General features: G+C 42.7%; 1 protein-coding gene across 2 annotated transcripts in view; it reads left to right on the forward strand.

The window, feature by feature from the left end:
* Positions 1–237: 237 nt before the first annotated feature.
* MGAT3 (beta-1,4-mannosyl-glycoprotein 4-beta-N-acetylglucosaminyltransferase) overlaps positions 238–21632 on the forward strand; it is a 157953-nt gene continuing 136558 nt past the window's right edge. The window contains exon 1 of one of the 2 annotated variants that reach the window (XM_077452327.1): positions 238–736. Coding sequence is in view for 1 of the 2 variants with exons in the window: in XM_077452325.1 (XP_077308451.1) it covers positions 2343–2410 (68 nt within the window). In the remaining variant the exon portion in view is untranslated. Of the gene's footprint in view, positions 737–2313; positions 2411–21632 lie in introns of those variants that run through there. The other variant, XM_077452325.1, reaches the window with a different exon arrangement.

The following is a 21632-nucleotide window of genomic DNA, read 5'->3' on the forward strand; positions in this document are numbered from 1 at the left end:
CGCCGGTCACCACAGATAAGATGTCTTCAGCCTTGTGTTATGGGACACGTTGGGTGTATTTGGGATGTTGGTGGCAGGTTGAGGAGGGAGCCTGTGACCCTGACAGGCTCACATTGCTTTCTCCTCCATGGTGGGGGAGGACCGCTCCTGGCTCCCTCTTATTATTCCACTTGATTTTTCTTATCATGAGAGAAGGAGGAGTCAGAGAGTGGACGGGAGGAGAGGGAGGGGCTCTGGGAGAAATGGGGGACAGGAGCGGATGGGGGGATCCATGATGAGGCGGAGAGGCTGAGTGCTGTGATCACACAAGAAGGATGCTCCACACACGGCCATAGAGGGCTGATGGAGGAGCGGGCACGGTCTACAGATCCGTCCATATCTACATAGCTGTACAGGAAGGAGGGAGGGAAGAGCCGCACTCGGGGGCCATCTCCATAGAGGACATTGCTGGCTCCTCCGCTCTCATTCATACAGCTCCCTGCAGAACCGGCTCTTTGTTTATCGCACACAGCCGAGGCTCGTCCATGTCCTGAGGATGAGGAGCGCTCCGAGGACACAGCGGGGAGGGGGGACCCCATGGGGAGGATGGCATCAGAGGCTGGGGGTCTCCTCTGCCTGAGGAGGGGGCTGCTGGAGAGGAGCCTGGGCTGTTAGGTGACCGTCTGCCGCCTTCCCCCCTCCCGTCCTGCCTGACAAGACTGAGGATCGGCCGCCTGGGAGCCCCTCTCTGCAATGGGTGAGCACGGGGGCCATGGGGGGCTATGGAATGTAAAGGGGGCGGGGGATCGGGGTCCCATCTACATGTGTCACCATCAGTGCAGGACACCCCTCATTCCCTCAACACATCATTCACTATGGGGGTGCTGATGATGCATTGTCACTGTATGAGGTCACCTATGTCACTCATCAGTCATACACACCATCATCATCATCTATTCTACATCCATCACATTCACTGCTGGCCCATGGCTGGAGATCAGCCCCTCACATCTCCCCCCCCCCCCCCATTATGTGTCATCTATCTATATATCTATATACAGTATGAATGGCTTTTTATATATATATATATATATATATATATATATATATATATATATATACACACACACACATCCAACGTTATTATAGATTTATACCTACACAGATCCAGCATCTATTTATATGGAATAGTTGTATACTTATACAGATCTCACAAATACTTCTGTATGCATTGATCATGATACAGATCTATAATATGTTTATATATCTATAGATTTATACCTATATGGAGGCGGAGCTATAATCAATATATATGTGTGTGTCTGTAGTTGCATATCTATATAGATTTAACATCTATTTCTATAGTTCTAGTTTTATACCAACACAGATCAATCATCTATTTATATATCCATAGATTATATCTATACAAATCTGCCATCTATTTGGATATCTTTAGATCTATATCTGTACAGATCTATCATGTATTTAGATATCATTATATTTATATATATATATATATCTATATCTATCTATATCTATATCTATATATAGAGAGAGAGAGAAAGAGAGAGATAGATATCTATCTATATAGGTATATCTATATATCTATATAGAGAGAGAGAGAGAGAGAGAGAATCTCTCTCTCTCTCTATAGATCTATTATCTTTTTATACGTATCCATAGATTTTATCTATACAGATCTGTCATCTATTTATGTATTTATAGATTTCTATCTACAGAGATCTCCCATCTATGTCCATCTGTATTGAACATGATACAGATCTACCATATATTTCCGTATCTAAGCAATCCTGATGCCTCCAGTAACCCCCCCCCCCCACACATTGATCTCTATGTAGATGCCCCTGAAGCCTGTTATCTTGTAGTGTGGAGTCTTGTATGGTGCGCAGTAAGTTACTGCGGGAAGAAGCAGCCCCTCCCAATAGTGGGCAGGCTCCTCCCACTAATGGGCAGCCCTCATATTCGGTGACCTTGTGACACAGGTGCACTCAGGCATTCCATCAATTAATAACTGCTTTGTTTAACACATTCACTGCTAAAGTCCTATAGTCTTAAGCACAATAAGAATTAATGGTGAAGCGTCTGGCGGCCCATCGGGGATAAAGATCACATAAACGAATCCCATATGTCCCATATTGGACAATAATCCGTACTCCATCATCATGTGTAGGTTTATAGTAAAGCACTCCAGGGTAGCCGACACATGCCCTGTCATTCTACAAACCTGTGACACTGGTGCTCCAGCCTGTTTTCCTTGCTTGACACGCATCACCAAGTCTTCTGATGGTGTGCATGTAAAGCTGTTTATTCAGATTTCTCAGTTTTCAGTGGGTTGTCACTGAATGAACACATTGTCTGAGTGCAATTGCAGCAGTGTTCTGTGTGATCAGGTAGGGACTGCGACACCCAGGTATGTTCTATCCGATACATTTGTGGTCTGGTTTATGGGGTCATCATAACGAACATGCGTTCCTTAGATATCGCCACCGTTCCCATGAAAGAATCTTATTTTAGGAAAGCAACTTCACCATGCATTTGTTTTCATCAAAAAGAATAATCATTTTGTTGTATATGAATAATTGGTCCAGGTGGAAAATATTTTTGTATTGAAGGATGACTTTCAATAGAACTATGGTTTGAAATAATTGACTTTTTATTAGTCATGTGTTTATTGTTATGTGTATGGCCAGCTTAAGCCATTATTTGACTTCAAAGCTAAACTTTGGGATCAGCAGATGTTGTCTACAAGAGGTGTGCGTATTCTTACTTGAATCTTGGTGTGTTTTGTGTATTTCTTTCAGATCTGTGTAGAAATCCAGTGTGAAACATTGCCTCTGTACGGGAGCTTCCTGTAATAAAGACTGGTCACTGTTGTTCTCTCTTATGACGACTGGTCTTGTACCCAACCCCTTCTGTAGTTTGTGTAGACAGTAAGCCTGTAGTGTTCAAAGACTAACGCAGGACGTTCTATCTGTTTGACAAGCTCTGGGCTTTTCCTTGCAGCTGGTTTCCATTTCTGCTCCCAATATTTGTGTTTGTTGCGTATATCCCCATGTTTATGTTGCTATATATTATCAATGTGCAATCAATTTTGAATATTTTTTTTTTTACCATCAAACTGTCTGTGGCCCGGTTTAGGCTGGATTCCCACTTATGCAATTTTAGTGCTTTTTGCATTTTGCAGATTTGCACTACAGAACATGTTCCATAGGAAACCATGGTAAATGGAGTGTAGTGCAAATCTGCAAAATGCAAAAAGCACTAAAACTGCATAGGTGTGAATCCAGCCTTGTCCCAATCTGAGGAATTAATGTTTTCACTGTAAGCCTGTAGTGGATCAAGCTGCTGTGTCCCTCTGAGCCCTTGTACACACGGTCGGACATTCCGAAGGAAAATGTCCGATCGTACCATGTTACCGAATAATCCGGTCGTGTGTGGGCTCCATCGGACTTTTTCCGTCGGACTGTCCGACCAACAAAGTTTGAGAGCTGGATATAAAATTTTCCGACAACATGATCCGATCGGACTTTGTCCAATGGTTTGTAGAGAATTCCGATCGGACAAAGTGCCACGCATGCTCAGATCAAATTACGAGACCAAATCTATTGGCTACTAGCCTGAACGTAATCCTGTCGTAACGAACGAACATCATCACGTTCCGAACGATCCGATTTTCCGACAACTTTGTCCGTTCGTGTGTATGCAACACCAGTTTCGGACAAAATCCGTCGGAAAAAATCAGACGGATTTTGTGGTCGGAATGTCCGACCGTGTGTACAAGGGCTTACAGCTCTGCTCTCTGCACAAGCTACAGCATTGTGGTGATGTAATCACAACTTTTACAAGGTAATAGCTAGTTTGTAAAGGCATTTAGTGCACACAAGGTGGGTTTATATCTTTTGTGGCTATTGATGAATACAATTAAATGGTTTTTGTGCCTGGAATTCAGCTTTAAAACACACAAGGCTTGTGGCCCATGTCACACTGAAGCTTATTTACCAAAAATAATTTTTTAGCTTGGCTGGTGTTTGCTTCAGAAACTCAGGAAGGTCATGTTAAAGAGGAAGTAAACCCTGATGAGTTTACTTCCTCTTTCATTCCCTGCAAAGGTAAAGCATAATGGACTACTATGCATCGCATAGTAGTCCATTATGTGTCACTTACCTGACACACGAGCCAGCGATGTCACCGCTGTCCCCTGTAGTCCGGCGCATCCATCTTCTCGGTGGGTCTCGCAGCTCCGCCGCTGTCATTCGGCAAAGCCGCGATGACATCACTCCCGCGCATGCTCACAGGAGCCGCCACGCGCAGCATATTCGCCGTTGACAGTGCCGCGCTCAGTGCGCCTGCGCACCGCTGTCTACGGCACATGCACCATAGACAGCGGTGCCTGTCTTTCGGCAAATATCTCCTAAACCGTATAGGTTTAGGAGATATTTCTTGGACCTACAGGTAAGCCTTAATCTAGGCTTACCTGTAGGTCAAAGTGTGTTGTAAGGGTTTACAACCACTTTAAAGCGGAACTAAATCCATTGCTTTAAATGATTCCTAAAACAGTTACATTCAGCAAGCTGAATTCACATGCATGAGCTTCCTTTCATGGTGTACGTGGTTGGTCATCTCTGTCCACAACTTCCTGGATTCCCTGCATGCTTTGCAGCTTCTCTTCTACTGTTTACTTTCTATTTCAAAGGACTACATATCCCATGGTAACCCGCTTCCTGCAAGTAGTCATTTCTGTGCTGATTCTGCCTCTTGATACTCCTTCTCTCGGCGTCTCAGTATTTTAGAAGGCACGCTCTGTGATTTTTGTGACACAGCAGTGCCTACTCACAGGGCACAGTGAATATGTGTCACAGAATTCAAGGAAATAAATGTGTGGCGATCGTCACAAAGTAAATTTATAATCTTCAAGATCGTTCAGAGTAATAGGAGTAGGCGAGAAATAAATAAAGAGAAGTATGTCCTTCATTGCTATGTAGTTAGATTTCATTGTTGTATGCCATTCTTAAATGCTACTTTGTGCGTTATGTCTGAGCCAACTATTCAAAATCATAATTGTTGTGTAACGAGATGATCCACATTTTTATATGTTGTCTTGTTTATATTTCTGGTCTGTCGCAATTCTTTTTACAAAACTGAAATAAAAACATTGAAAGATATAAACTCCTGAGAAATATATGCAATGCCCTGAACATGATGGGTAATTGGGGTAAGTGTATTTAGTAATTGTTAGGAACATGAACACATTGACACTTTTGGTATTGTAGATTTCAGAGGGAAAAAACATTATTACTTACATATAAAATCATTTAAAGCCCAATGATGGGAAATATGGAAAGTCTTCTTTGCAGTTAGGCTGTGTCTGTACTGCAAGGGTTAACTGCTTGTTTATTCTAAGGAACAGTCAAATCGCTTTTTCTCTGCCCCCAGGATTTAAACAAGCGATTAACCCTACACAGCTCCTCTGCAAGGGAGAATTTGGGGGTTTCCTGGAGTTGGGCTTTCATTTTTGCATCTTATCATATAAATCAACAAAAGTTCAGGATTATCATTCTCTTTCCATAGTACAGATTATAATTCTATTAATTATTTTAATGAATTTTATAGGGCTTTCACACTGCCATGCCCATAGCATCAGCGATAAAACAGCACTATTTTTAGCAGGGTTTTACCGTCGGATTTGCAGCGCATTTCGGACACTAGCGGGGCGCTTTTGCCCCCCACTAGCAGCTGAGAAAGGGTTAAGACCACCCCAATACGCCGCAATAGCGGCGTATTGCAGCGCTGCCCCATTGATTTCAATGGGGAGCAGCGGTGGAGGAGCAGTAAACACACCGCTTCTTCACCACTTCAAAGAAGCTGCTGGCAGGACTTTTCCTCATGTCCTGCCAGTGCACCGCTCCGGTGTGAAAGCCCTCTGGCTTTCACATTGGAGACAATGGTGTAGCAGTTTGAGGGCGGATTGCAGGTGCTATTTCTAACGATATAGCGCCTGCAAAACGCCCTCGGTGTGAAAGGGGTCTTATAGCTAAAGGCAAATTTTTTTTTTTTGTTTTTTTAGTTTTGGATAGTGGGGAGAGAGATTACAACACCTGTCAGTTTTTACTGCTGTCTGCACCTCCATTAACCACTTCCGTCCCGGAAGGTTTTACCCCCTTAACGACCAAGCCATTTTTTGCGATGCGGCACTGCGTTACTTTGACTGACAATTGTGTGGTCATGCGACACTGTACCCAAATAAAATTGATGTTCTTTTTTTCCCCACAAATAGAGCTTTCTTTTGATGGTATTTCCTCACCTCTACAGTTTTTATATTTTGCGCTATAAACAAAAAAAAGGAACAATTTCGGGGGAAAAAAACAACACTTTTTACTTTCTGCTATAAAACACACCCAATAAAATAAAATCTAATTTCTTCATCAATTTAGACCAATATGTATTCTGCTACATATTTTTGGTAAAAAATCCCAATAAGCTTATATTGATTGGTTTGCGCAAAGGTATAGCGTCTACAAACTAGGATATTTTTATGGCATTTTTATTTATTTATTTATTTTACTAGCAATGGTGGTGATCAGCAATTTTTAGTGGGACTGTGACATTGCAGCAGACAAATCAGATACCTAACTGACACTTTTGACAACCAGTGACACTATTACAGTGATCAGTGCTAAAAATATGCAATGTTACTGTACTAATGACACTGGCAGGGAAGGGGATAACACCAGGGGCAGTCAAAGGGTTATATGTGTCCCTATGAGGTTCTTGCTAACTTTGTGGGGGATGGACTGACCGGGTGAACACAGAGATCTGTGTTCCTGCTTAGCAGGAACAAAAGATCTCTGTGTCCTCTTCTGTCAGAACTGTGATCTGCCTTGTTTACTTTACATAAGCAGATCACCATTCTGCCTCTACAGGGAACGATTGTGGGTGGCTGGCAGACATTGGCTGATTGACCGCTGATTGGCTCCCCCTCTGCCCAATGGGCCCATGGTATCTATTGCACGAAATGACGTACATGTACATCATTTCACGCAATAGAGCCGCCCTTCCGCAGTATATCTACGGTAGGTGGTCTTTAAGTGATTAAGGAGATTCGCACTTTCTATTTGTCCTTTTTACCATTATCATTGAAAGTAAAAGTAAAGAAAATCCCAACTTTTGGGTTGTCCACAGAAAAGTAAAAGAGGGGAAATCTTCCAATCAGGAGACTAGTTCAGGTGACCTGGGGGTCTCCAAGGGATTCCCTTAATTTGCAGGGATTTCCTCCCACTTCCTGTTTGGCTATGCAACAGGAAGTGAAGGGAAATCTCCAAAATGGGACACAGATGGCAGAAAGAAATCTGACAAGGGCAATGACCCTCCTTTACTCTATCCAAAATAGAAAAATAAAGTTTTGCCTATAGATATCCTTTAATATAAAACATTTTTTTAACGGTGAATCCTTTCCTGTCAGAATACATTCATCAGCACTTCAGCCTGATCAAATGCAGGTTTATCAGCAGGACTATTCAACAAAAGCTGGTCTACCAATCAGTTTCTGTTGAACAGAGGGAACTACACACAGATCGAAATTCATCTGGTTCCCGCTAAACCAGCGGAGTTTCAACCCATGTGTGCTCAGTTTGAGTCACAGTTTTCATACCAATGATCTCAATGAACAGGATGTACATATCAGGGTTTTATATGTGGGTGGGTTATATACTGGAAAATTTGTAAACCAGTCCCATAATGTCCACAAAAGTGTATATGTAGAATGTGTAAAATATTGGAGTTGATTTACTAAAGGCAAAAAGACTACACACTTTTCAGATGCAGTTGCACTCATTTTCATCAGAGTTTAGTGCATAGAAAATAAAAAAACAACATTTATGCTTGCACGTGATTGGATGATGGAAATTAGCAGAGCTACGGCACATCCACTAAGTTCTGGGGAAAATGATTGCAAATGACACTTGCAGAATGCACAGTCCGTTTGCATCTTGTAAAGCAGTGGTCTCCAAACTGTGCTGTGGCCTGGGGGCCGGATGTGGCCCTTTGTCTGCCCTTATCTGGCACTTGGAGCATTATTCCTCCCTCTGACTACAAAATTGTAGCACTATTCCTCCAGCTTATACCACTGATGGGGCATTATTCCTTCTACCGTCAAAAACGATGATCCTACCAAAGATAGGGCATACTTTACTCCCGCTGATGCCAGGATATTTTTATCCCCACTGCCAACTGTTTGGCCCCAAAAAGCCTGAAGAACAATAAACTTTGGTTAGAAAGTTTGAAGACCCCTGTTCTAAATAATAATAAACCATATACCTGATGAATTTGTTGCACAATTGTATTTCTTTTTGATTCATACACCCCTGTAAAGTGCTTTGTCATACATACCATGACAAATATAGATACTTAACAACTCTGCAAGTCTTTAAGTTTTCATTGCATTTCAACATTGTATTTATGTTTTTATACCACTAATAAAAACTTGTGAAATGTAAATTGTGCAGCTATACTCTCCAGCTGCCTTTCAGGTGTAACAAACCTATTTGGCTTACTCATGTGTTACTTTAGTATTGCTCTGTGGTATTGGTGTTAAACGCATTAACCTCTTGGCACCAGCATAACACAAATATGCCATGAGGCCGCATATTTGCATATCTCCTTTTGTGCTGGGAGCGTGCCGAATGGCACATTTCCAGCACAGTAAAGGGGGTCTCACTGAGAGCCCCGGGCCCCGTTCTAACGTTCAGGACCTGAAACATCCGATTCTGGGTCACCTGATCGCTGTGATAGCCTCTGATTGACTATCATAGTGATCAGTCACTGTGAAGCCTGCCCCCTGTGTTTTCTGTCTCCGTGAATGGACGAGAAGGATACATATAAAAAAAATTCTATTATTATTATTTTTTCTAAAAAAAAATTAAAAAAAATACCTAGATCAATGATTGATCTAGGTCAATGCCAGGGTTAGTTTTTGGGTCAATGTCAGGGTCAGCATCTTTTGGACAGTTAGTGTTAGTGTCAGTGTGTTTTAGGTAGAATAAAAAAAGCAATATGCGCACTGTTGATTCTGGGCTATATTACGGGTACAACTAACATACACATACGTATGTGGTATCTCAGCGATCGTCGGGAGTGGGAGAATTTGTTTTGGGTTGTTCTTTGGTTGTAAATTATGCTAGTAGCAAGAAATATACAGCTAAATTTAAAAAAAAAAGATTTTTTATTTTATTTATTTATTTATTTATTTATTTTAACTGTTTTTTGCGCAAGTTTTCCTCTGATAATAAAAAAAAAATAGGAGGGATCCATTACCATTTACCACCAAATGAAAGCCCAACTTGTCCTAAAAAAAACAAGGTATAATCAACCTGGATGCACAAAGTAGTTGTGAGGATATGTAGTCTTACTAACACATGTCAAAGTTGCAAAATTGGGGCTTGGGCATTAAGATTTGTTTTACCCTTTGGTGTGAAGGGGTTAAGCTCATACTTATGAGTTCACCCCAAGCATCACAGGAACAAGCGTTCTCCATCTTTAACTAGTTGCTGACCGCCGGCCGTCAAATGACGGCCAGGCGGCGCAGCTATTGTGGCGGGAGGCCGTCATATGACGGCCTCCCGTTTAAACAGGGATGCGCGCGATCGTGCGCGCGCATCCCTGTTTCTTCGGTGGCGGCGTGTCACGGAGACACCGCTCGCCACCGAAGGGGGTGAACAGCCATTCGTTATGGCTGTTTACCACGTGATCGGCCGTGATGAAGTCACGGCCGATCACAGATGGTCACACCCCCTACGTGCACGGCGCATGCGCGCGATCGCGAGCGCACTGCGCGTGCACGTCGGTGGCGGCGTGTTCCCCGGGAACACTGCTCGTCACCGACACTGGTAAACAGCCATTGGCTGGCTGTTTACCCACGTGATCGGCTGTGATCCTTTCACAGCCGATCACTAAAATGTAAACAAACCGCGGTAACGGGATGTTACCGGGTTCTCCTCCTCACACACCGATCGTGTGTGAGGAGGAGATTGCGGTAACATCTCGTTACCGCATACAGTGTACACCAAACATACTGATTGCCCCCCCCCCCAATAAAGAGGACCTGTCACCACCCCTCATAGTACCTGTCAATCACAGTCCATCAGAGTACCTGTCACAGTCCATCAGAGTATTTGAGTACCTGTCCCAGCCCATCAGAGTACCCGAGTACCTGTCCCAGCCCATCAGAGTACCCGAGTACCTGTCCCAGCCCATCAGAGTACCTGTCCCAGCCCATCAGAGTACCCGAGTACCTGTCCCAGCCCATCAGAGTACCTGTCCCAGCCCATCAGAGTACCCGAGTACCTGTCCCAGCCCATCAGAGTACCCGAGTACCTGTCCCAGCCCATCAGAGTACCCGAGTACCTGTCCCAGCCCATCAGAGTACCCGAGTACCTGTCCCAGCCCATCTGAGTACCCGAGTACCTGTCCCAGCCCATCTGAGTACCCGAGTACCTGTCACAGTTCATCTGAGTACCCGAGTACCTGTCCCGGCCCATCAGAGTACCCGAGTACCTGTCACGGCACATCAGAGTACCAGAGTACCTGTCACGGCACATCAGAGTACCTGAGTACTTGTCACGGCACATCAGAGTACCCGAGTACCTGTCACGGCCCATCAGGGTACCCGAGTACCTGTCACGGCCCATCAGGATACCCGAGTACCTGTCACGGCCCATCAGGGTACCCGAGTACCTGTCACAGTCCATTAGAGTACCGAGTACCTGTCACAGTCCATTAGAGTACTGAGTACCTGTCACAGTCCATTAGAGTACCGAGTACCTGTCACAGTCCATTAGAGTACCGAGTACCTGTCACAGCCCATCTGAGTACCCGAGTACCTGTCACAGTTCATCTGAGTACCTGTCACCGCCCTTCAGAGTACCCAAATACCAGTCACCAAACCATCAGAGTACCTGTCACCAGGCCATCAGAGTACCTGAGTACTTGTCACCAGGCCATCAGAGTACCCGAGTACCTGTCACCAGGCCATCAGAGTACCCGAGTACCTGTCACCAGGCCATCAGAGTACCCGAGTACCTGTCACCAGGCCATCAGAGTACCCGAGTACCTGTCACCAGGCCATCAGAGTACCCGAGTACCTGTCACCAGGCCATCAGAGTACCCGAGTACCTGTCACCAGGCCATCAGAGTACTCGAGTACCTGTCACCAGGCCATCAGAGTACCCGAGTACCTGTCACCAGGCAATCAGAGTACCCGAGTACCTGTTCCAGTCCATCTGAGTACCCGAGTACCTATCTCCAGCCCATCAGAGTACCCGAGTACCTATTTGCAGCCCATGTCTCATAGAATATACGTTGGGGTGTTTACTTTCCAAAATGGGGTCATTTTGTGGGTAATTTCACTGTCCTGGTGGTCCAGGACCTTCAAAAGTGTGATGGGTAGGAATGAAATAAGATGTGTCATTTATGCTCCTAGAACGCCTGAACGTACTACTTCAATGTTTGGCCCATCTATGTGGCCAGGCTGTGTAAAAGTCCTACACATGTGGTATCGCCATACTCGGGAGGAGTAGCAGAATGTATTTTGGGGTGTAATTTTTGCTATATACATGTTATGTGTTAGAAATATCTTATAAATTGACAATTTTGTGTAAAAAAAAAATGCGTTTTAATTTTTTTCCACATATTCCAAAAACTTCTGGAAAAAAATGAACCGTTCAAAAGACTCATTATGCCTCACAGATTATACGTTGGGGTGTTTGCTTTCCAAAATGGGGTAATTTTATGGGAAATTCCATTGTGCTGGTACTCCAGGGCCTTCAAAAGTGTAATAGGTGGTTGAGAAATGAGATGCGTAATTTTTGCTCATAGAACGTCTGAAGGTACTACATCAATGTTAGTGCTCTGTATGTGGCCAGGCTGTGTAAAAGTCTCACACACGTGGTATCGCCGTACTCGGGAAGAGTAGCAGAATGTATTTTGGGGTGTAATTTTTGCTATATACATGCTATGTGTTAGAAATATCTTATAAATTGACAATTTTGTGTAAAAAAAAATGCGTTTTAATTTTTTTCCACATATTCCAAAAACTTCTGGAAAAAAATTAACCATTCAAAAGACTCATTATGCCTCACAGATTATACGTTGGGGTGTTAGCTTTCCAAAATGGGGTGATTTTATGGGAAATTCCATTGTCCTGGTACTCCAGGGCCTTCAAAAGCGTAATAGGTGGTTGAGAAATGAGATGCGTCATTTTTGCTCGTAGAACGTCTGAAGGTACTACATCAATGTTGGTGCTCTGTATGTGGCCAGGCTGTGTAAAAGTCTCACACATGTGGTATCGCCGTACTCGGGAAGAGTAGCAGAATGTATTTTGGGGTGTAATTTGTTGTATACATATGCTGTGTGTGAGAAATAACCTGATAATATGACAATTTAGTAAAAAAAAATAAAAAAAAATAAAAAATCTTCATTTTGCAAAGAATTGTGGGAAAAAATGACAACTTAAAAAAACTCACCATGCTACTTACTTAATACCTTGGGATGTCTACTTTGTAAAAAGGGGTCATTTGGGGGGTATTTGTACTTTCCTGACTAGTTAGAGTCTCAAGAAATGAGATACACCTGATGTACTGAAGGCCTGATCAGAAGTGATGAATTTTCAGTGATTGGCACCATAGATTGTAGACTCTATAACTTTCACAAAGACCAAATAATATATACTAATGTGGGTTATTTTTACCAAAGATATGTAGCAGTATAAATTTTGGCCAAAATTTATGAAGAAAAATTACTAATTAGCAAAAATTTATGACAGAAACGAAGAAAAAGGCATTTTTTTCACAAAATTTATGTTTTATTTTATTTATAGCACAAAAAATAAAAAACCCACTAGTGATTAAATACCACTAAAAGAAAGCTCTATTTGTGTGGAAAAAAGGACGCAAGTTTCATATGGATACTGTGTTGGATGACTGAGTAATTGTCATTCAAAGTGTGAGAGCGCTGAAAGCTGAAAATTGGTCTGGTCAGGAAGGGGGTGTAACTGCACTGTACTGAGGTGGTTAAAGACTCACTTGTGTGTGATGCATCTTCTCTCCCTTTTGCTGCAAAGGGAGAGGGTTTGGTGGTCTGCACAGATCCCTGACTTCTCACCCAAGGACAGGGCTGCATACACCTCCTCCTTTCTAATTCTTCATGACATGGAGAGCAATGCCCTGTTCACACCAACCACACGGGTTACGACCTGTGCGTGCTGTGGTGTGATGGGCCGGGCTATGCATTGTTGTTACAAGACATCACACTGTTTATTTTTACTTTGTTTAACTTGTTTTCAAATGTCAAATTATGACGTTTCCGTTAACTCTTTGCACCCAAGTAGCTTGCGCTGAGTTGGATTGCACTGCATATAAATGAAGACATACTTAATTTTTACACAATGCACACCGCCAACACATGTATAGGTTGAACAGGGCACATAGAAAACAATATTTTATATTTGTCCTTGCATTGAGCCTGTGGCTTAGTGCACCTGGTGTGAACATGTCCTAATGCCCGGTACACACAATGAGATTATCGGAGGAATGATCATCCGTTTTTTAATTGCATGCTAGTCTCAGATCAAAACTGAAGAGTTTGCTAAAGTCACGAAAAGTCTCGTACGACAGAATAAAAATTCGGAAGTGATGTCATGTGTTGTAGTGTATTTGTATTGCATTTTCAAAGGTAAACAGTACTGATTAAATGTAAATCATACAATCTGGCATCGCAAGAACATAAAAAATTCATGCATGTCCGATCAAATAATATCCGATGAACTGTCCTGATCGGCTCTCGGAAGCTCTGTACTAACGTTCAGATTATCGTACGATCAATCTGAAAACCTGTATTTTTTCTTACAAATTTCTGATCTAGTGTACGGGGCTTAAAGAATCTGTACTGCTCAGAGATGGCTGGGAACAATGTAACTATTAGAAATGGAGCAAAGGAAGACTCGGAGAGAGCACAGATTGTCACAAACTATCAAGATTTCTGGCAGGAATGACAGGTTATTATTTCACTTAAACAGATATTACAGAACACTTATGTATACAAACTGTATATTTAACAGATCCAAAGGGACAAAATAAGAGAAATTCATTGTTAAATCTTTTCTGAAACTTCCTGACAGTGTTCTAGTTTGCTCAATCCATCACTGGCACTTTAGCTGGACAGCTTGGTCTGCATGTAAATGTCGAAAAAATCTAAATAGGCATGTGATGTAAATGTGAATAATATCATTGAATTTATTAGGCACTTGCAGTTATCAGAATACAATCAGGGGAATTCTACAATACTCCTTAGAATTCCAGTGTGCCTCCGCACAACAAATGTGTAGGTGGTGGGCGCATGAATTTGGGGCATGCACTACATGCGGAATGTCCATACAGATGCTTTTTCCCCAAGGCAAATATTTTTGAAGCTGAGAGGATGGAGCCTGATGGGGATTCTGAGACAACAGTTTCCCATCAGGTTCGCTCCCCTTTTGATTGACACCAGGCAATGGGCAGATCTGTATCCAATAGACAGTCTGCTATTGGTTATAGAATTCACTCTCTGCCTGCTTTCAATCAGGAGTAAGTGGACCTAAAGGGGAACTAGTGTCTCCGCTTTCCCATCAGGCTCCACCAACTGTCAGCATTCAATAAATCCAGAAAATGTTGTAGGACTTTATCGAAATCCCCCCCAATATTTCTAACAATAGGAACTTTTAAACTGCACAACACAATTATAACTGTAGGGAGGAGGTAGCAGACAGCTCTTTACAAGAGTGGCATGCACTGCAAAACTGCTTAACTGCTGTCCTATCGTAAAGACAACAGGTAAAAGTGGTAAAATAGAAATGTAGCCACCTATTTCACCGTTTCCGAAAAGAAAGCTCAAGTAATACTTTTTTCAATAAATGTTATTTTTATATCATCAAAGATACCAATGTTGTTTTCTGACATGATTTCATTTACGTTCTGCTCACTAGTGCATGAGCAGTGTACTCTACATTCAAGGCATGCATTTGGTCTTAACTGTCATTGTGCTTATGTCAATTCTCAGGAAACCTTTCCATCCCTCAAATAGCCCATGTCACAGATGATCACATGTGCAGCATAATGACAACTGCAGATCTAAAAAAGAGGCTAAGATGGCACCATCCTTGGCAAATGGAATAGAAAGGTTTTGTTTCCCTTCAATTGGTATTACTTCACGATTTCAACAGTTACATATTTAAAACACAACCCAATATTTCAGTTAAACCAGAGTTTTTATTGAAGTCAACAGACAATAATTTGTCTAAAAGCTTATCTTTAATAGCAAGATTATTTTCTGGGTGTGGAAAACTTTTGTAACGTATAGCAGTTTTTGTGTACAGGCAAAATTTACAGACACTGACATTTTTAAATACTGTGTCCAATTTAATTGACATGAGACATTTAATTTAGGATGTGCTAGGATAAGAATATTAATAATATTATTATTATTCATCCTTCAACCTCTAGCAACCATTCAGTGAGCAGTAATAATGTGCAGTGATTGGTAAGGATATCCAGTAACCTCTAGAAACCAATGAGTGAACAGTAATGGTGTACAGTAATCTCTAGCAACCAATCATCAAGCAGAAGTCATGTGCTGTAACCTCTACAAAATAATCAGTGAGCCATAATGTGTGCTGCAACCTCTAGCAGCCAGTCAGCGAGCGGTAATGATACACTGTAATCTCTGGCAACCAATCCCAATCCCTGCCTGATCTGATTCAGTAAACTGATATTTTGTGTATATCTTAGAGCAGGTGGAGAACAAAAGAAAATGTTTGCCCAGGGTCCAAACAATATTGAAGATGGCCCTGTGTGTACTCGTTGGTAAAATGTGGCAGAATGGAAGAAAAAAACGGTAAAGCTAGCATGACTAATCAAAACTTTGTGCAGGTGCTGGCTCTCAATCCTGGCCGTCAGCCCCCACTTATTATGGGGTACCAATCAGCGTGGCTCCCAAACATCTGATAACAATATCCAGGATTACATACAGGCTAGGGGTTACACTGACAAAAATGAAAGCCTTACACTTGCAGATAAACACTGCCAACGCAGGGCTGCAGTGTTTATTTGCATTGCCAACCATTTAAAATGGTAACTATCAGATACAGGTTTATTTTGTTTCTTAATACATTCGTAGCCTCCCTGGTGGTATTCCAGAGTCTGGCTCGGGGTGAGATTTAATTACCATAAGCGGTATTCCCGAGCCAGACTCGGGATCACATCGCTGGATCCATGGAGGGGGTTACTTACCTTGTCCCCTGGATCCAGCGATGTCTCCCCGCTGTAATCAGCGAGCCGCCATATCTCGCTCCATCTGTGACACTGGGAGCGTTGTCATTCAAAGTGCTACAGCGCTGAAAGCTAAAAATTGGTCTGGGTAGGAAGGGAGTGAAAGTGTCTAGTAGGCAAGTAGTTCAAGTGGGACTGTCTTCTGATAACAGTAATAAAGTGATGTAAAGAAAGGTAAAATAATAAAGTTACAAAAGATAATAAAATACAAAAACAGGAAGATACACATAGGTACTATTACAAGTAAATGCCCAAATCTCATGAGATATACTGTACTGTAGAAAGTCAATGATATGATCCTTTAAAAAAGTCCTGCAATTTCTGAAAATATGATGTGTGTGTGTGTGTGTGTGTGTGTGTGTGTGGTGATTGAGGGTAGGGGGTGTGTAATGCCTAGTACACATGATAAGAAAATCTGATGAAAAATCCAGCTTTCCGAGTGATCGTCCGATAATCTGACTGTTCGCAAACAGCTCTCGAGAGGCGATCATCACAGTTCATGAAAAATTATTTGAAGGGACAAGGACAAAAAATGTTCTTGTATGATAACAGAATGAACAATTTTCGTGTAATTAGTATAGTAGTTGTATGAAAAAAAATCATGTGACCAAGATGACGCATGTTTGGAGATGAAAGAATACATTACAATACATTACATCGCTTCCAATGTTGTATTCTGGCATACGAGAATTTTTGGAACTTTAGTATCCTATTGGTTTTCGATATGAGACTAGCATCTTGTGTACTGGGCTTACGTTTTTGGGGATCTTCTGCAAACTTTAAAGCTGTAAAATTTTTGTGAAAAATAGCAACATATGTTTGGCCAGTTGGGTTCAAAATAGGCATTAGAGATCAGCAGCAAAGAGTTAACCCAAAAATATAGCCAAGCATATATGTACACTGAGCAAAATTATAAGCGTAACACTTTTTTGTTTGCCCCTATTTATCATGCGCTGAACTGGAAGATCTACGACTTTTTCTATGTACACAAAAGGCCTATTTCTCTCAAATATTGTTCAGAAATCTGTCTAAATTTGTGATAGTGAGCACTTCTCGTTTGCTGAGATAATCCATCCATCTCACAGTTGTGGCATATCAAGATGCTGATTAGACAGCATGATTATTGTACAGGTGTGCCTTAGGCTGGCCACTATAAAAGGCCACTCTAAAATGTGCAGTTTTACTGTATTGGGGGTGGGGGGTCCGAAAACCAGTCAGTATTGGGTTGTTGATTGTGGCCTATGGAATGTTGGTCTATTACTCTTCATTGGCTGTGTGAAGTTGCTGCATATTGTCAGGAATTGGAACACGCTGTTGTATACGCCGATCCAGAGCATCCCAAATATGCTAAAGGGGTGAAATGTCCAGTGAGTATGCTGGCCATGCAAGAACTGGGATGTTTTCAGTTTCCAGGAATTGTGTACAGATCCTTGCAACATGAGGCCGTGCATTATTGTGCTGCAACATGATGCTATGGTCGTTGGTGAATGGCACAACAATGGGCCTCAGGATCTTTGCACAGTATTTCTGTGCATTCAAAATGCCATCAATAAAATTCACCTGTGTTCGTTGTCCATAGCATATGCCTGCCCATACCATAACACCACCACCACCATAGGCTACTCGATCCACGACATTGACATAAGCAAACCGCTCACCCACACAACGCCATACATGCTGTCTGCCATCTGCCCTGTACAGTGAAAACCGAGATTTATCCATGAAAAGAACACCTCTCCAAAGTGCCAGTTCATCGTCGTAACCGACTTGAGTGGGCAAATGCTCACTTTGAATGTGAGCATTTTCCCAACTCAAGTCGGTTACAATGATGAACTGCAGTCATGTTGAGACCCCAATGAGGATGACAAGCATGCAGATGAGCTTCCCTGATACAGTTTCTGACAGTTTGTGCAGAAATTCTTTGGTTATGCAAACCAATTGTTGCAGCAGCTGTCCACATGGCTGGTCTCAGACGATCTTGGAGGTGAAGATGCTGGATGTGGAGGTCCTGGGCTGGTGTGGTTACACGTGGTCTGCCGTTGTGAGACTTGTTGGATGTACTGCCAAATTCTCTGAAACACCTTTGGAGATGGCTTATGGTAGAGAAAGGAACATTCAATTCAAGGGCAACAGCACTGGTGGACATTCCTGCAGTCAGAATGGCAATTGCACACGCCCTCAGTGGCGTTTTATTGTGGCCAGTCTAAGGCACACCTGTGCAATAATCATGCTGTCTAATCAGCATCTTGATCTGCCACACCTGTGAGGTGGATGGATTATCTTGGCAAAGGAGAAGTGCTCACTATCACAGATTTAGACAGATAAGTAAACAATATTTGAGAGAAAAAGGCCTTTTGTGTACATAGAAAAAGTCATAGATCTTTCAGTTTAGCTTGTGATAAATAGGGGCAAACACAAAAGTGTTGGGTTTATAATTTTGCTTAGTGTATATATATCATAAAGATACATAAGTGGACATGCTTTTTGTGATAATACATTTCACACATTTGAAACCATAGTTATAAAAAATAATAAAAAGGCCCATTTGGAAGCGCTAGGACTGAGCCGCGATGCTTTTCAATGATAACGCACATGTCTGTTCTGTATACCAAGTGCTCTGTCCTCCTCAAGCAGTTGCTTAGAGAAGCTGAATTATGAAAGGAATGTTTTGGGAATTGTGTGAGAGTTTAGTCTTAAATATCCCTTTCTACATTTTTGCAACTTGACTCTCTAAATTATGTAAAATGTTTCTGGAAAGCTGTAATTTCTAGTTGCCCATGATCCCACAAGTGCTCTATGAAACCTATGTATGGATAGAACATGTAACTAAATAAACAATATTAGCATAAATAGAGTTTGAGGAATCTACTAGAGCTGCAAGTAGCAGCAAAGCACATTACCGGAAGGCCCCGGAGGGCTTTACTGTAGTATAGGTCATTGTGTACTGCTGTGTTACCTAAAAATGCGCTTTGTAAGTAAGGACACGCTGTGAGTTTTTTGAACACCTGAAAAATCTCATCTGGATCCAAAAATAAGTGTAATTGATTTAGAAAGGAAGGATGTAAGGGCACAATATCCTAAATGCAAAGCAGTTATGTTGTTCTTAAGGAGGCAACATTTTGTCATTGCAAAGTATCAGGTTAAAAGCGAAGTATGTATTTATTTTTTATTTTTTGGGAGATTCATACTTACCTAGGTGGGTGCAGCATCAGACTGATGCTGCATCTGTCCTCCGCCGCCTCTTCACTGAGAACCGAGCCACCGAACATCGCCGATGGCTCAGTTTTCTCACCTCCCCAAGCGTAGAGCTGCTGACTCTCAATCAGCAGCTCTCCTGCTCTGCTCCTCCACACTCACTAGAGCCCTGAGCTGTGGAAGGACAGGGAGTGCTTGTCTCATTGGCTCGCCTAGAGGCTGAGACTACCATCAGTCCAGGCAGCTGGCGGATCCAGACTTCCTAAGTCGGGATGACCTGGTGCCTGGACTGATTCCAGTGGCGTCAGCGGAGAGCGGACTTCAGACCGCTGTCTGCTGAAAACGAGTCACAGGAGTGGCAAAACGAATTGCACTCCTGTGACCTATAGGAGAAGCCCAGCTGAATGAGCTGAAGCTGGACTTCTCCTTTAACTCTTTTAAGCCCTTTCACACAGTCACGACTTGAAAGTTGCGCAATTTTGCTGCAATTTTACCATGCTTTTGCCACGATTTTACCACGATTTCAAGGAATGCCTGTGTAAACTTGAGGTCTATGGACCGCCACTCACATGAAAGTGGGACCAAAGTAGTGCAAGGACTACTCTGAAGTCGGTGTTTCGAAGTTGCAGAAGGTATGCTATCATTGGAAATCATGGGATACGACTTTGCACTCCCAAGTTGCATTTTCCTTTTTAGCATAATGCTCTTTGTTTTTTCTTACCACTTTATACCCTTTCTCTGGATTTCTGCCAGTTTTTTCCAGCATAACTTTTGTCATTACTGGCTTACTCTTTGCTAATATTCCACTTGTCCCAGATGTGCATGGGTCTTTTAAGGCCATTAACCCCCATCAGTACCCAGTGGTATTGGGCTGCCTGTGGATTTGATGGGCTCTGAGAACAAGGAGTTTTTATATGGGTATAGTTTATTTTATGAGGCAGTACAGAGCTTTTCCTTCTCTAGTAATCCTACAAACTGTCAACCTCTCATAGAGTTTTACAGGCTGTCTGCAATGGGATTGGACAGTGCACCTATGCCTTTGACACATGGGGCCAATGTGCATGAGGCCTTACTTGTATGGAGTAATGAGATACAATAATTACCTGCAAATGTTACATGTTTGGACTGGTTTCTATATACAACCTTACCAACCTATGTAGCATTAGTTATACTTGAAAAAGTTTACCCATTTCAAAATAGAAGAGGTTGAGGAAATAATAAACAATGTTAAAGGAGAAGTATAGCCAAAGCTCGTTTGGCTTGACTTTTCCTATGGATCACAGGAGTGCAATTCATTGTGCGCTCCTGTGACCCGTTTTCAGACCGCTCTCTGCTAGGGTTACAGAAATCAGTCCAGGCACCACATCACAACAATGGAAGTCTGGAAGTCTGGATCCACCAGGTGCCTGGACTGATACCCGTCTCAGCCTCTAAGTGAGCTGCTGAGAGCCTGAGATGGCCACTCCCCACCCTTGCACAGCTTCAGAGCTCCAGTGAGCGAGGAGGAGGTCGAGCGGAGAGCTGCAGATTGACAGTCAGCAGCTCTCTGCTCGGGGAGCTTTGTGAACCGAGCCATCAGCGAGGTTTGATCGCTCAGTTCTCAGTGCAGAGGCACCGGGGGACAGATGCAGCATTGGACCAATGCTGCATCCACCTAGGTAAATATGAAACTGAAAAAAAAATCCCATACTTCTCTTTTGAAGTGTCTTTAAAGGGTTAGTTCACCTTTACAGAAAAATCTGTAAGGTGAACTTACAGTGGACCCCCTCCTCACCCCCCCCCCCCCCCCCCCCCGGTCCTGTTGACCTGGAGTCCGACGATCTCCCACTATGAGACCTCATATATATTGGTTGGTGCCGTTACATGGACAGCACCGACCAATCAGCATCTGCATAGCTCATCCACAGATGGAGAGGAGAGAAAGCCACTGGGATTTTAAACCCCTGGTAAACTGGCTATACGACCTGTCAGAACAGGTGATCGCAGAACTCCAGGTTAACAGGACTGGGTGCGATGGGAAGAGGGTCCCGTGTAAGTACACCTTACAGATTTTCTGTAAAGGTGAACGTGCACTTTAACAAAAAA

This window comes from Lithobates pipiens, unplaced genomic scaffold, assembly GCF_037356315.1.
Source record: "Lithobates pipiens isolate NorthernLeopardFrog02 unplaced genomic scaffold, aLitPip1_a1.2 Scaffold_23, whole genome shotgun sequence".
Lineage (NCBI taxonomy): Eukaryota > Metazoa > Chordata > Amphibia > Anura > Ranidae > Lithobates > Lithobates pipiens.